Source organism: Notolabrus celidotus, chromosome 16 (assembly GCF_009762535.1).
Source record: "Notolabrus celidotus isolate fNotCel1 chromosome 16, fNotCel1.pri, whole genome shotgun sequence".
Classification (NCBI taxonomy): Eukaryota; Metazoa; Chordata; class Actinopteri; order Labriformes; family Labridae; genus Notolabrus; species Notolabrus celidotus.
In genome coordinates, this window is record NC_048287.1 from 30950588 (window position 1) to 30967917 (window position 17330).

At 42.0% G+C, this 17330-nt stretch overlaps 1 protein-coding gene and 1 gene segment (V, D, J or C); both read right to left on the reverse strand.

Moving 5' to 3' along the window:
- LOC117827895 overlaps positions 1 to 17330 on the reverse strand; it is a 75441-nt gene that overhangs the window by 5501 nt on the left and 52610 nt on the right.
- LOC117827885 (gastrula zinc finger protein XlCGF57.1-like) lies at positions 10089 to 12267 on the reverse strand. Its single transcript, XM_034704734.1, has one exon. It carries the CDS (start codon positions 12233 to 12235, stop codon positions 10280 to 10282), a length of 1956 nt encoding a protein of 651 aa, XP_034560625.1. The 5' UTR covers positions 12236 to 12267; the 3' UTR covers positions 10089 to 10279.

The following is a 17330-nucleotide window of genomic DNA, read 5'->3' on the forward strand; positions in this document are numbered from 1 at the left end:
TTATTGTCCAAACACGGGTATCTAACTTTAGTGTCGTCTTTGGGGATAAATACCTCACCTGAGGGATTGTCTGACAGAATTGACTTGTCATTGCATTGCACTCTCCTGCCTGTGTGCTGTTATCTCATTTCTCCTTGATCAAGTTCAACATAAACTATTTTCAACGTAAGCCATCAGAGTCTCCTGAGTCGTCTGTGTCCAGTTTCCAGTTTATTGATGAATTCCACCACAAATTGGCGTCACAAACAGGATCTGTACCACAAAGACTGGTAAGTTATTATATTATAAGTTATGGGGTTATGGAATTCAGTTGATATTGGATCTACAAGTAGATGCTGGGTATTTGGGCAGCCAGAGGGGGAGTCAAGAGGTCTGAGCCAGCTTTGGGCTGCGACTTGACACAGAAAAGATTAAATCTGTGGAATTTTATCCTTGGGAAGAAGTTCTGAATCGAATGATTAAAGGGTTCATTTTGGTTAAGACAAGATCAGTTGTGATTCTGTGTCCGGCGGGACAGTCAGACTCTGCAAGGTACAGACTTCAGAGCAGCGAAGGGGGTTGATTATTGGAATAATCCTTCATAATTAAAATAAATAACAAGTCCCAACACTATTTATTATGTACATTAAGTTACATAAGTACAGAGAGAGAGAGAGATTACTACAGTGACCCTGTCTCGCCTGTCACCCAGTAGCTTCAGATGACATTGGAAGGAAGTTACTGTGCCCCTGACACTTAGACTGGAAAGATACAAGTGTTAAACATTCTAACCTATAAGTCTATGAAAATTCAACGACACTTTGGTGATGTCATTGTTTATAGTTTGAACTGATATTTTCTAAAAGTATAAATTTAAGATCAAATGCCTTTAATACTAAAGTATGTTTACTCTATGGTCCCTTGAAGAGATGAGTCGATTTAAACATTATCATCAGTGTGATGAAGAAACCTGTTGGAGTCCGTCAGAGCATTTCCATAGAGAGCCACTTTGCATCAGCAGCACCATGCTCCAGTGCTCTGGGAGAGTTTATAGTCCTGAGAGTTGAACACTGGATGACTGACAGCTGTCCTTCATCACAACAGAAGACACAGAAATCCTCCTCCTCCTCATCAAAGACATGACTCTGATCTGCGTCCTCATCTGGACTCTCCTCTGCTGCTGCTTCACAGGTAAAGTCCAGAGAATCAAACTCCTCTCCTCTATGAACATCCGTCCCTCTGAAATGAAGCCCACAAAACCCTGACGCTGCTTTATGTTTCTGTCTCTGTATCCTCAGAGTCCAGAGGACAGGTCACAGTGACTCAGCCTGCAGCAGTGAGATCTGCTCCAGGAGGCTCCGTCACCATCTCATGCAGGTCCAGTCCAACTGTTTACAATAATAACTATCTGGCCTGGTACCAACAGAAAGATGGAGAAATTCCTAAACTGCTCATTCATACTACCAGCACTCGAGCATCAGGGATTCCAGATCGTTTTACAGGCAGTGGATCTGGATCTGACTTCACTCTGACCATCAGTGGAGTCCAGACTGAAGATGCTGCAGTTTACTACTGTCAGGGTGCACATCACATCAACAGCCTGTGGTCATGCACACAGTGAAAAAGCGTCGTACAAAAACCTCCCTCAGTCAGACTGAACAGAAACTGAACTGACAGCTGCAGCTGGAAGCTTCTGCAGAGACTGACATACTTCACTGAAGACACACACACTAAGTTTTGCATCACCGCTAACTGTTTTTCTTATAAAACGTTGCTTCTGTGTAGTATTTCCACTTTGATTCTTTTCATCATTAACCCCTGGAATATGTTTGACATTCATTAAAAATGAAGGAAACACTGAAAATAATCCACATAAAACATCATATTCTCTGTAAAAATGTGTCTGTATAGTTTGATTGAAGTCTTTTGAACATGTGGAGAGATTTTTCATGTCTTTTATGTTTCTGTCAGTCACTCATTTATCAGATTGTAGACACCTTGATTCTTTATGCTGATGATATCCTACTTTTTATTTCTGATCAGTTTTCATACCTGTGCAATTTGATTCGAATATTTAAACTGAACTTATTTGTCTCATATTGTTTAAAACACATAACATATGAATCATCATCAGTGGTTGGTTCTCCAGTGTTCTGATAATATCATTATACAGTTTATACCATAAACACCAAACGTGTTCAATTATTTTAATACCTGCAAAACCAAACTAACCATGAACTATTTTCTCTGATCATGAAGTATGAAAGACTTCTATAAAATAAGAGACATGTGACTCTTAGCCTCATGCAGTAATATGAGCTCTTTCATTTTATAAATGACCCAAAAAAACACAACAAAATGACTTTATCATTATTGTTTTAATGGTGTTAAGATTTTGAAATGATCACAATACAAAAAGCATGAAAACATGTTTGAAATGAGACAAGAGATAAAAGAGAGCAGACTGAGGACGGTAGCAGGGTGAAACCAGTGCTGCTAAGCTAGATCACTACTGGGGACACATGTCTCTGCTCAGGGGCTGAGAGACCACAGTCTGGGAGCCACGGGTGGCCTCACAGGTCACAGAGCCCACCTTCATCCACTGGTCTGCAGTGAGGCTCATGGTGCTGATCCAGCTGTATCCACCGCCCTTCTCCAGCACAGCAGGGCTCGTGTTATCCTCCCAGCTGACGCTGCTGCCGCCGCCGCCGCCCACCTTCCAGGCCAGACTCCAGTCTGAAGGGAAGCCCTCGTTGGCCAGGCACATGAGCGTGGCCGTCCCCTGCTGCAGCTCCTTATCGGAGGGGGGCAGCACCGTCAGGGTGGGGCGCACCATACCTAGGAGACACCAATCAGCTTAGAGGACAGGGACCACACAGCTTTCAATCAAACAGCAGACACTGAGACAGCTTTAATGTTGAAAGTTGAACTTCTGCTTGAAGGAGTTTGTGTCAGGTGTTTTTTCTGCTCCACCAGTCACTCACTCACACATTGTTTCACTTCCCTTTAAGAAGCCTCTCATGCATATCAGCACAGAGACACTCATCATACAGAACCAGCTCAAACACATCAAACTACACTGCAAATTCAATCACATAAAAACTACTGACTGCATTTCAGAGCTCTTCATGAGAATCTATATTAGAACCAAAAGGATCAAAAAGTGCACAAAATGTTTCAAAACTGTCAAAATTGTAACAACTTCTGATCACACATATCAGAAACCTTCCTCTGCTTTACTTACCAACACAGATAACAAAGTGACTCAGACAGATTGTTGAATTCAAATCAAAGATTAAATATTAAAAATGTTAAACAGATGGTGGATTTTTTAGAACCTCCAAGTTTTTTAAATTTCAGTTTGACAGGAACGCTTCAAGATGTGTTCAGTAAAGCTGCTCTGAGTTTAGTTCCACGGCAAAGGAGACATAAAAACAGAAATACTCAAAGTCATGAGGAAATATCGTCCTGAATTAAACATAAGAACACTAAATGTAAATCAATATTTCAGTTGAAGCATTTAGTAGTTGTACAGAAACTTACTTCCAAGATCCAGACTGGTTCCTCCACCGAACGTGAACCACAGTGATACAAAGTCATTGAGCCGCCGTACAAAAACCTCTGACTGAAGAGAGACACGGCTCTCTGACTCTGACACAAACAAACTCACTGAAGATTTTTTTATATGCATTTTTTTTAGAATATTTTATTAAAATGAAGATAATTTCTCAAAAGGATTTCTTCAGAAGTTTGAACCTAAATCTTAATTAATTTAAATAATAATCTCTTTTATATAAAACTTTTTAAAACAGGGTTTCAAAGTGCTGAAGACAAAGACTCAAAGGTTTTTAAAAAACTGCAAACAGATCCACAAAGTCAGAGAGACATAAAGGAAGATAAAAATGTCATGACCATCAAATAAGAAAGGAAATAAAAGAAAGCTTGACGAATAAAAAAAACAAAAGATAAAAGATTAAAACAATGAAAAGATCAGAAATATAAACTGATAGAATCCTGCCAGTGATACGGCCTGAAGAAGAATAAAAACATCTGGATTAAAACACGCTCAGGTGACATCTCCAGTGAAAGCACATCCATTAAAATGTGTTTTTAAAAGAGATTTAAAAGAGGAGAAAGAAGTTGTGAGTGTGATCTCCCCGGGGACGTTATTCCAGAGAAGCTCTGACAGGAAAGGCCCGCTCACCTTTGGTCCTCGACTGTGGGCAGAGCCTCAGCTGAGGACCTCGGGGTACGACCGGGGTCTAGAGCATCCTTATAAGTCAACAATAAAATATGTATCAGGAGCCAATGGAGGGAACCTGAAACAGGACTGATGTGGTCTTTGCAGACGTCCTTTCAAAACTAAAATTAATGAATCAGTCCATTGATAAACGTATCATTAGTGTCAATTAAGACCCTGTCAGAGCATTTCCATAGAGAGCCACTTTGCATCAGCAGCACCATGCTCCAGTGCTCTGGGAGAGTTTAAAGTCCTGAGAGTTGGACACTGGATGACTGACAGCTGTCCTTCATCACAACAGAAGCCACAGAAATCCTCCTCCTCCTCCTCATCAAAAACATGACTCTGATCTGCGTCCTCATCTGGACTCTCCTCTGCTGCTGCTTCACAGGTAAAGTCCAGAGAATCAAACTCCTCTCCTCTATGAACATCCGTCCCTCTGAAATGAAGCCCACAAAACCCTGACGCTGCTTTATGTTTCTGTCTCTGTATCCTCAGAGTCCAGAGGACAGGTCACAGTGACTCAGCCTGCAGCAGTGATCTCTACTCCGGGAGGCTCCGTCACCATCTCATGCAGGACCAGTCAGGATGTTTACGGTGCTAACTATCTGCACTGGTACCAACAGAAAGATGGAGAAACTCCTAAACTGCTCATTAAGCATACTAGCACTCAAGAATCAGGTATTCCAGATCGTTTTACAGGCAGTGGATCTGGATCTAGCTTCACTCTGACCATCAGTGGAGTCCAGACTGAAGATGATGCAGTTTACTATTGTCTGAGTGGACACTACATCAACAGTCAGTATGTGTTCACACAGTGAAAAAGCGTCGTACAAAAACCTCCCTCAGTCAGACTGAACAGAAACTGAACTGACAGCTGCAGCTGGAAGCTTCTGCAGAGACTGACACACTTCACTGAAGACACACACACAGTATCTTATCAAACACACACCACCATAAAATCATCCTGTATGCTGATGATATACAGTCAAACTTTACAAACCCTTATCTCCCACTGATTATGTCCATAAAGAAAACATTATTTAAATAATTCCTTCCTTCTTCAAAAACACTCATTTAGAGAACTTTGAGTTTACAGTTTTAACAAAGACACTTGGCCTGATCAAGTCAAGCAGAAGTCCAACACCAGAAAAAATACAAGAAAATTAACTTTATTTTTATTTTGGTCTGCATCAACAATTAACATTTCTCTCCACAACATAGAAGCCTTGTACAAATCAGAAAGAAAAAAACAGAACAAAACAATCACTGAGGGATTACACATTTTTAATTCCTCATCACAACTGTTCCTAAAGTTTACCCCTCTGACAGACACCCCTCTGTTTATATTTGACCTTGTCTTTGTTTTTTAAAGTACCTGTTCCTCTTAATTCATACCTGCTGTCTCTGATTTCAAACAACCTCTGAACACAGTTGTGAAGTCAATATTTTGTGCTTTGTACAAAACCTTTGTAGTTTCATATTCCAGTAAGTCGTCAAATTTAAGGGCCTTTAAAATAATCAATACTGTGTTGGTTGGTTGGAATCAGTGTTTGTTTTGTAAGTGTTACCCCTTACCTCCACACAGTGTGACATATATGGAGAGAACAATAGTGTACAATGAGTTTTGATTCAAGAGTTCCTTAGTTTTAAGAAGTATGGCATTGGTTTTTGACATTTTCCTTTAGACATTGTTTATATGTGGCTTCCAACTAAGTTCATGATCATTGATCACACCCTGAAATATATTTTCATACAACCTTTCTATTTCAACTTCATTGATCTTAAGTTTAACTTGACTGTTTATTTGTCGAGTGCTGAAGATGATGAACTTTGTTTTGTTTAAATTCAAGGACAACTTTTAACAATCATATAAGGTGAAGGTAATGGCTCTAAACACTGAACCTTGTGGAACTCCATGACAGGCTCCCAGGCTGGTTTATTCGGGCTTCATTGACAAGTATAACTGAGTGTCATCTGCATACAAGTGAAAAGTTATGCAGTGTTTCCTCATGTTATGACCAAGAGGAAGCAAATATAAGGTGAAGAGAATCGGTCCAAGCACTGAACCATGAGGAACTCTATGACTGACCTTGGTGTGCTCACAGGACTTATTGTTGACATGTATGAAACACAAAACAAACATATGTTCATTGAAGGAAATGTTCAGCTTCTGTTGTTTTAGAGTGATTTTATAAATACAGACACTGTCCCACAAAACGTCACATCCAGTTCATGCTGAAGTGAAAACAAAGTACTGACCACAAAGAGCTGCTGTGAGCTCCTCTGCTCTACAAATGAACTCAAATCATGTTTACTTTATGGTCCCTTGAAGGGATTGTTCAAGTGATGAACATTATCACTGAGAACCTGTTAGAGTGAGTCAGAGCATTTCCATAGACAGCCACTTTGCATCAGCAGCACCATGCTCCAGTGCTCTGGGAGAGTTTATAATCCTGAGAGTTGAACACTGGATGACTGACAGCTGTCCTTCATCACAACAGAAGCCACAGAAATCCTCCTCCTCCTCCTCATCAAAAACATGACTCTGATCTGCGTCCTCATCTGGACTCTCCTCTGCTGCTGCTTCACAGGTAAAGTCAAGAGAATCAAACTCCTCTTCTCTATGAACATCCGTCCCTCTGAAATGAAGCCCACAAAACCCTGACGCTGCTTTATGTTTCTGTCTCTGTATCCTCAGAGTCCAGAGGACAGGTCACAGTGACTCAGCCTGCAGCAGTGAGCTCTGCTCCGGGAGGCTCCGTCACCATCTCATGCAGGATCAGTCAGACTGTTCATGGCTCAAATCATTTAGCCTGGTACCAACAGAAAGATGGAGAAACTCCTAAACTGCTCATTTACTATGCTAGCACTCGAGCATCAGGGATTCCAGGTCGTTTTACAGGCAGTGGATCTGGATCTAGCTTCACTCTGACCATCAGTGGAGTCCAGACTGAAGATGCTGCAGTTTACTACTGTCAGAGTCTTCATAGCATCAACAGTCAGTGGGTGTTCACACAGTGAAAAAGCGTCATACAAAAACCTCCCTCAGTCAGACTGAACAGAAACTGAACTGACAGCTGCAGCTGGAAGCTTCTGCAGAGACTGACACACTTCAGTAAACACACACCACTATAATCATCCTGTATGCTGATGATATACAGTCGTACTTCCCAAACCCTTATTTCTCACTGATTACGTCCATAAAGCAAACATTATTTTAACAACTAATCCCTTCTTTTTTTTATTTTTCAATTAGACATTTGAACAATCTCATATGACCTGTTTAATTGAGCTGAAGTCCAAACTAGAAGAAATACAAGTAAATCAAGTGAATCCCAGACGACTGCCCTCATCTGAACTGAATCTGTTCTTCAGATCTGCTCTTCTCTCCCGTCTCTGCTGACTGCCAGCAGCCGTTAGCTTCTCCACTGCCCCCTCTTGGCAAACCCTCCTCCTCACAGCCCCCAATCTGCAGGTGAGGGTCCTGTTCACCACCTCGGATCCCCCTGCTGACCTCCACTCTTGCAGCCCTCTCTCAGCTGACGACTCCAAACCCCCCTCCTATCAACTCCACATTGTCCTCTACTGCTGAACATGTAAGAAGACAGCTGATTAGACTCAACACAGGCAAAGCTGCAGGCCCTGATGATATCAGCCCCAGGGTCCTCAAAGCCTGTGCCTCGTTCCTGTCCCAGAGACGCCACGCCCTAGCGACACGAAGGACTACAGACTGGTGGCACTGACAACTCGCATCATGAAGACCCTGGAAGACTCATCCTGGACAGCTCCGGCCGATGGTCAGGCCCCTCTTGGATCCACTCCAGTTTGCCTACCATCCACACCTGGGAGTTGAGGATGCCATCACCTTCCTATTCAACCGCATGTACGCTCACCTGGACCAGCCTGAGAGCACTGTGAGGGTCATGTTCTAAAAACACCACATTTCTTCAAATGTGATCGATTTGTTTAGTGTTTAATGAATGATCATGTGAAGGGATTGGTCCAATGATAAACATCATCAGCAGTGTAACCAAACACCCTGTTGGAGTGAGTCAGAGCATTTCCATAGAGAGCCACTTTGCATCAGAAGCACCATGCTCCAGTGCTCTGGGAGAGTTTATAGTCCTGAGAGTTGAACACTGGATGACTGACAGCTGTCCTTCATCACAACAGAAGCCACAGAAATCATCCTCCTCCTCATCAAAAACATGACTCTGATCTGCGTCCTCATCTGGACTCTCCTCTGCTGCTGCTTCACAGGTAAAGTCCAGAGAATCAAACTCCTCTCCTCTATGAACATCCGTCCCTCTGAAATGAAGCCCACAAAACCCTGACGCTGCTTTATGTTTCTGTCTCTGTATCCTCAGAGTCCAGAGGACAGGTCACAGTGACTCAGCCTGCAGCAGTGATATCTGCTCCGGGAGGCGCAGTCACTATCTCATGCAGGACCAGTCAGGATGTTCTTTTTTGGAGCAACTACCACCTTTTAGCCTGGTACCAACAGAAAGATGGAGAAACTCCTAAACTGCTCATTACTATGCTAGCACTCGAGTAACAGGGATTCCAGATCGTTTGCAGGCAGTGGATCAAACTCAAACTTTGCTCTGACCATCAGTGGAGTCCCAGACTGAAGATGCTGCAGTTTTACCACTGTATGAGTCGTCATAATATCAACAGTCTGGCTGTGTACACACAGTGAAAAAGCGTCGTACAAAAACCTCCCTCAGTCAGACTGAACAGAAACTGAACTGACAGCTGCAGCTGGAAGCTTCTGCAGAGACTGACACACTTCACTGAAGACACACATACACACACATTAACACATTAGTGCTCTTTCAGTCAATAGGGTGCCCAAATTTTGGATCTGATTATCAGCTCCTGACATGAACCAATAAGATTTTTAAAATCAAGGGAAAAGAAAAGACGTATCGCAGGTGATAGTTCACTTCTTAGAGCCAACACGTCCCAACAATAAAGGCCAGACAATTTCTTTTCATGCCATAGTCGTTATGTTTTCACTTTCCAAACAATAATTGAATTAGGAATCAATAAGAAACACAATCAATCCACAGAACTGGAATCTCAATCCATAAAGTTGAAAAGACATACAACCCTAGTTAATGTAAGATTCAAATATTACAGATCGCGGCAGTGTATGTGACAAAAGACGACTTACTAAAGTTTCATTTGTTTATTTTATTTCTTAAACTGAACAGCACAATGTTAAAAAGCAGAATGCACAGTGAAAGACTAATAGCATTAAAACAAATCAACACAGAATTTAAATGATCACCTGACTTCCTCACTTGGAGGAAGGATGACTTACTTTGAGGCGATTTTCGACCGGAGGAACTTTACCCCTAAACTACGTGTGTTTCGACCAGAGGAACCAGGGTCTAAATTTAGTTCAGGGGTAGTTGATCCTCCCACTAAAAAGCCCCTGCTAGGGGGGTAGTAATTTTCAAAGGTCCCGTGGCTTTCGGGGGGCGGGGCCTGCAATGCTGAACTTGAACTTGAAGGAAAAAGGAATGAAAGAAAGGAAAAAGGAAAGAAAGAAAGAAAGAAAGAAGGAAAGAAAGAAAGAAAGAAAGAAAGAAAGAAAGAAAGAAAGAAAGAAGACGTGAAAGGAATGAAAGGAATAAGGAATGGAAGAAACAAAGAAAGAAGTAAATAAAGCAAGAATGAAAAGAAAGAAGGACAGAAAGAAAGAAAAAAGAAAGAAGGAAGAAAGAAAAAGAAAGAAGAAAGGAAGAAGGAATGAAAGAAAGAAAGAAGAAAGGAAAAAAGGAATGAAAGAAAGGAAGAAGGAAAGGAATGAAAGAAAGAAAGAAGGAAAGAAAGAAGGAAAGAAAGAAAGAAAGGAATTAAAGAAAGAAAGAAGGGTTTACTTTTTTCCTCCATCCCTGACTGGCCTGATTTGCACAATCTACCCGGGACTTTAGCCCGCGGTCGAAACGCATACAACAATGGGGGCCCAGGAACCTTTTAAATCCGGGTGAAGTAGTTCTGGGGGCTAAAAGACCCCGGGACACTTGGTCCAAATGCACCTTTGGATTCTTATTTTGTGTTTCCACTGCTCTTGGATGCGCATTTGTGTCTTTTCAGAGAGCTTTGCCGAGTAAATCTCTTTCCACAGAAGAGACAACTATACGGTTTCTCCCCGGTGTGGACCATCATGTGTCTTTTCAGAGTGCCATGCTGTGTGAAACGCTTCCCACAAACAAAGCAGCTGAAGGGTTTCTCCCCAGTGTGTATTCTCATGTGAAGGTCTAAACGGCCTTTGGAACTAAATCCCTCATCACACACGGAGCAGCTGAAGGGTTTCTCCCCTGTGTGCAATCTCATGTGCCTCCCAAGCTGTCCGTCAGTGCTAAATATTTTCCCACAAACTGAGCACATGGATGGTTTCTCCTCTGAGTGACATAACATGTGCTTTTGCAAGATCTGATTGTAAGCAAATCTTTTCCCACAGACTGAGCACAAAAAAGGTTTCTCCTTAGTGTGGACAGTCATGTGCTTTTTTAGAGCCATGTGTCCTGTGAAGCTTTGGTCACAAACGGAGCAGCTGTAGAGTTTCTCTCCATTATGTGCCATCATGTGTTTCGCCAAGTTTTCTTTATTTATCAAACGTCTTTTACACACTGGGCAGCTGAAGGATTTCTCTCCAGAGTGGGTTCTCATGTGTTTCTCTAAGTAGTAACCAAGGCGGAAGTTTCTGTGACACACGGAGCAGCTGAAGGGTTTCTCTTCTGTGTGAACTATCAAGTGCCTCACAAGCTTCGCTCTGACACTGAATCTTTTCTCACAAATGGAGCAGCTGAAAGGTTTCTCGTCCGAGTGGCATACCATGTGTTGCCGCAGATTTTTAACACCGGCGAATTTCTTCCCACATACTGAACACAAAACTGATTTCTCCCCTGGGTGGACAGCCATGTGCATTTTTAGAGCTCTAGGTCCAGTGAAGCTTTGATCGCAAACTGAACAACTGATTTGTTTCTCTCCAGTGTGAACTTCCATGTGTTTCACTAAGTCTTCTTTAAGAGTGAAGCTTCTGCTACAAACAGAGCAGGTAGAGGGTTTCTCTTCTGTGTGAACTGTGATGTTCGCTTCAGTATTACATTTATTCTCACTGACATGGCAGCTGAAGGGCTTCTCTTCCAAGTGGCATACCATGTGTTGCTGTAAATTTTCATTACATGCAAATTCTTTCCCACAAACTGAACATGTAACTGGTTGCTCCCCTGTGTGGACAGCCATGTGCATTTTTAGAGCTCTAGGTCCAGTGAAGCTTTGACCGCAAACTGAACGACTGATTTGCTTCACTGCAGTATGAGCTTCCATGTGTTTCACTAAGTCTTCTTTAAGAGTGAAACCCCTGTTACAAACAGAGCAGGTAGAGGGTTTGTCTTTAGAGTGAACTATCATGTGTTTCACTAAATCTTCTTTAAGAGTGAAGCTCCTGTTACACACTGAGCAGCTGAAGGGTTTCTCTTTAGTGTGAACTTCCATGTGTTTCACTAAATCTTCTTTAAGAGTGAAACCCCTGTTACAAACAGAGCAGGTAGAGGGTTTCTCATTAGTGTGAACTTCCATGTGTTTCACTAAGTCTTCTTTAAGAGTGAAACCCCTGTTACAGACAGAGCAGGTAGAGGGTTTGTCTTTAGAGTGAACTATCATGTGTTTCACTAAATCTTCTTTAAGAGTGAAGCTCCTGTTACACACGGAGCAGCTGAAGGGTTTCTCTTTAGTGTGAACTTCCATGTGTTTCACTAAGTCTTCTTTAAGAGTGAAACCCCTGTTACAAACAGAGCAGGTAGAGGGTTTCTCATTAGTGTGAACTTCCATGTGTTTCACTAAGTCTTCTTTAAGAGTGAAACCCCTGTTACAAACAGAGCAGGTAGAGGGTTTCTCTTTAGTGTGAACAATCATGTGTCTCGCAAGCTTCGCTCTCGTGTGAAATCCTTTCTCACAAAGGGAGCAGCTGAAAGGTTTCTCTTCCGAGTGGCATTGCATGTGTTGTCGTAAATTTGTACTACGGGTAAATCTTTTCCCACAGACTGAACATGAAAACGGTGTCTCCCCTGTGTTGACAGCCATGTGCTTTTTGAGAGCTCTTTGTTGTGTGAGACTTTTAGCACCAACTGAACGACTGATTTGCTTCACTGCAGTGTGAAATCCCATGTGTTTCACTAAGTTCTCTTTCAGAGTGAAGCTCCTCTTGCACACGGAGCAGCTGAAGGGTTTCTCTTTAGAGTGAACTATCATGTGTCTCGCAAGCTTCGCTCTCGTGTGAAATCTTTTCTCACAAAGGGAGCAGCTGAAAGGCTTCTCTTCCGAGTGGCATTGCATGTGCTGTCGTAAATTTGTGCTACGGGCAAATCTTTTCCCACAAACTGAACATGAAAATGGTTTCTCCCCTGTGTGGACAGCCATGTGCTTTTTGAGAGCTCTTGGTTGTGTGAAACTTTTAGCACAAACTGAACAACTGATTTGTCTCTCTCTAGTCTGTGTTTTCATGTGCGAGTCTGTTCGACTGAAACTTGCGTCACACACTCTTTCTCCATTGTTAGATTCCACATCACTTGCAGCCACTTCTTTGTCTAGCAGAGGTTTTAAACCGGACTGAGGTTCATTGCCCTCCTCAAAACTACTGTCATCAGTCTCAGATTCAGACTGTGAAGCACCTGGTTGGTACAGACCGTCTGGATAACTGTTCATGTCTGGTTCTGACCCTCCACAGTCCTGTGCGTCCCTGCTCTCTTCACTTTGGGCTTCAAGAAGTTGTGAGGACTGAAATTTCTCTCCATCATCTTCTTCACTCTTCTTGGGGAAAGGAGTGAATACTAATGTCCCGGTCTCAGCCTCCTCCAGTCCCTGAAGCTCCTCTCCCTCATCACTCGACCACAGTTCCACCTGTACCTCTTCAATGTGTTGTGCTTCTGGTGGATCCTCCTGGTCCAGCATGCGGCTCCCCTCCCGCTGCCCTGGGGGAATCTCTCTCTTCGCCAACAGCTGCTGGATGTCTGTTGAGAACATTGATGCAAATCCTTACATTCAACTCTTGTGCTAAACGTAAATGACCAAAATAACCTGCTGTTATTGTTACTTTTACTTTGAAGGTATCTTTCTGAAACTGATGTTTTTGTTTCCTCTGAAGTAAAAGTACACAGATATATGCTTTTATTTTGAGTTCGAAGCACCAAACGACATGTGCCCCTCTCCTTTGGAATCATCTACAAATCTCTCTCTCCTCTCTCTGCCTGTCTCTTAATTTAACTCTCCCTGTCCCATTAAAGCTACAACCCATAGACCTTTCTGGAGTCCCTGAGCTCCCATGTCTCGTAGGTTCCTCTGGATCTCTGCCGTAGATTGGCTGCAGATGTGTGTCTAACATGAGTCTGGTCCTGCTGGAGGTTTCTGCCTGTTAAAGGAAGTTTGTCCTTGCCACTGTAACTTGCTAAATGCTGCAAAGTGCTCTGCTCATGGTGGATTAAGATGAGATCAGACTGAGTCCTGTCTGTAAGATGGGACTGGATCTGATCCGGTCTTGATGTTGGGTCTTTGTTAATAATAGAACATAGAGTACGGTCTAGACCTGCTCTGTTTGGGAAGAGGCTTCAGATAACGTGCAATGTCACTTCTGCTGAGGTTGTTGCAGCAGCCTTAGTCATTTTTTTCCTGATTAAACAAAGGTTTGGATCATATATTTAATTTTAAAATTTCACCAAATCAAGAAAGATTTCAACAGATTTGTTTTGATTGTTTTGATTGTTGTTTTAATGTTTGCTTCCATCTATAAAGCTGGCACAAACAGCAGAGTCCTCCCTGTCACTCATTGCATTTAAGTAAATGGACGACCCTCCATTAAGGCAGCGGGGAAACAGTGTCTGTATCAGTGTAGGTGAGAGGACACATGAATCTGTCTCTACGTTTTCCTTCAGTCTGAAACTGCAGACTGTTGAGGAGCTCAACACCAGAGATGTCCCATGTCCTAATGTCTGAATACGTGATGATGAAGAAGAAATATTAAAGGAGTAAAAATTAAACTCAGTTTGCATTTGATTTGTGCAAAGCACTGTAAGTTAACTGTGTTGCATTGTGCCTGTTTTTGCACATTCATGGACTCTGACTCGACGACTCTGACCTGCCGGATCAGAGACGCAGCAGGAACGCAACGGAGCGGATCCAGTGGAAGTTAACACATTGACTAGAATAGAAACCTATCAGATCTGGTGCTGTAACAGATCAGAGACAGACCGGACACGGATCTGCTGGAATTTGGTTGTTAACCATACAGGACCAGCTTGAAACAGAAACCGACCTGACTTGAACTCACAATAACTGGGGTTACGTGGATGCAAATGATCTCAGAACACCTGCACACCTTCTTAACATCTATACATGTTTTAAAATTAAGATTAAACGCTGTATTTAAAAAACATATAAGCATTTTGAAGCTCTCTCCTACCTCTAAGTCGTGGTTTCAGACCACACTGGTGTAGCGGTGCAAAGTTCAGTGCTTTTAACTACAACATTTAAAGTTTTAGCATCTTTCTAACCTACAAAATCATCCTTTTGGACGTCGTGATGCTATCAAATCAAGAGATAAGGGCACAGAAGGCCCCCCATAGTCACTCCAGTTATTATCTAACAGGGTGGCAGGTTGTAACTGTGAACTTTAAAGTGAGAATGGGAGTAAAACAGTGCAAACCTGCTCTGTTTAACCGGACTTCAGGGTTGTAAACAGCATCCAGTAGTTTGTGCTGATCCTCCTTAGTCTGACGGAGTTGCTCCTCATACTCTTCTACAGTTCTTTCAAGAAGCTCAAATATCTCTTCAGCAGCTGCAGCTAGTCTCTGACTGACAAAGTCCTTCAGGATCTTGCCTTTGGACATGGTCACAAACAACACAGCAGCTTTCCCCTCCAGTCTCTCTCTCATTCAAACAGAATGAACAGTGTAGCTTCGGTACGTTAGCTACATGTAAGCTAGCTAATTAGCTTCAGCTCCGAGCGTTCCTCTGTGTCTATTGAAAGCTAACAGGCTCAGCTAACTTAGAGAGAAGTCTGAGTTTACACAAACTCAGTTTAGACTTCTTTATCCTTCTTTAAAAGCGACGGTGTGTCGACAACATGTATCTAGCTAATGGCTAAATTAGCCACCGGAAATTCACATCTTCTTCTTCTTCGTGGGATTTAATTGGCGGTTGGCAAACGACGTCTAGGCGCATTTCCGCCACCTGCTGGTATGGAGGGTGGATCGAGAACTCTGATCTACCTTCTCTAAGAACAATAAATAATTCATAAAAACCTAAACAAACAAAAACAAAATTAATGATAATAATAATAATAATAATAATAATAATAATAATAATACATTTTATTTAGAAGCGCCTTTCAAACACTCAAGGTCACTTTACAGACATAATAAAACACAATAAATAAAACAACAAGCAGAGTAACACCAGGTTAAAAATGAGGCAGTGAAGTTAGACAGGGAATGCAATTTGAAACAGATGAGTTTTAAGTTTGGATTTGAGCAGGGGGTAGTGAGTCGGAGTTTTGGATGTCTGGTGGGAGTGAGTTCCAGAGTTGGGGAGCAGAGCGACTGAAAGCCCTGCTCCCCATGGTGCTGAGACGGACAGGGGGGCACAGAGAGGTGGGGGGGAAGAGGAAGACCTGAGGGAGCGAGAGGGGGTGACAATGTGGAGGAGATCAGGCAGATACAGGGGGGTGAGGTTGTGGATGGCCTTGAATGTGTACAGGAGGATTTTGAAGTTGATTCTGAGTTTGACCGGGAGCCAGTGGAGCTGTTGGAGGACGGGGGTGATGTGGTGAAAGGAGGGGGTTCTGGTAATGATGCGGGCTGCAGAGTTCTGGACCAGCTGAAGCTCATGGAGGGATTTGTGAGGGACACAGAAGAGGAGTGAATTACAATAATCGATAATAATACAAATAATATATTAAACAAACAATAACATAAACAATAATAATAATACAATTACATTAATTAAATTAAATTAAAAAACACATCAAAACTAAATCCTATTTATCAAATTTCTTCTATTCATCAACTTCAAAAAGAAATCAATAGCAGCATTCATAGAATTTCTTTTTTTTTTTTTTAGTTATAGTTATATTTGGTTATATTTTTGGCCTTTTTGCCTTTATTTTTTTAGTACAGCTGAAGAGAGACAGGAAATGTGGGGAGTAGAGAATGGGGGAAGACTGGCTGGGAATGGAACCGGCGACCCCTGCGACGAGGACTGTAGCCTCTGTATGTGGGGCGCTTAGAACGCTAGGCCACCAGCGCCCCAAAGCATTCATAGAATTTCTTCTTAAAATATCACATATGTCCAGTTTCATCTTGCTTTCTCTCAGTCTCATTATCATTTCTCTTCTTTCCGTATCATACCTTTGACCGTAAATGTTTATGTGTTATTTCTTCTCTCCAGGATCTGAAAGAACTCCTCATTTTACCAGCTTTCCTTTGAATTCTATAAAACCACCTTCCTCTTTTCTCCTCTTCCCATTGATGTTACACTTTTCTTCTTCTTTTCTCATTTTAATGGCAGATCGCAAACAATCATTAATGGTGCATACCGCCACCTACTGCACCGGGGGGTTTAGTATTTGAAGTTGTGCTCTACATAATCACAGTTATGTTGTTTTTTTTGGAGCTTTGGAAGTCTGAAAGTTTGTATTATGGGCAATAATTAGTTTTGCACACCATATCAACTCGATTTCAATCAATAGGAGTGTTAGTCACATCATGTTGTCATCAAGGCCACTCAAACAAACCAGGAATCTGCTGCAGCGTCACGGGTACTTACAAAAGAAATCATTGCAAATATTCAGTACCTCCAATATTATCAGTTGAATTGAATTAAATGCATAATGCAGTAGAACATCTGGCCAGCACAGAACAACAGTAGGAAGGTCTACCTTAGATAAGATGGCACAGACCTCAAACATTTCACTTCCCTCTCTGAGCTCAACAACCGTGAAAACAGACGAGTTTCAGATCTGAAGATAGATGATTTATATGTTTTATTAATAAATATGAATTCACGTATATAATATTTTAATATGCCAGTGTTTCAGTCTATT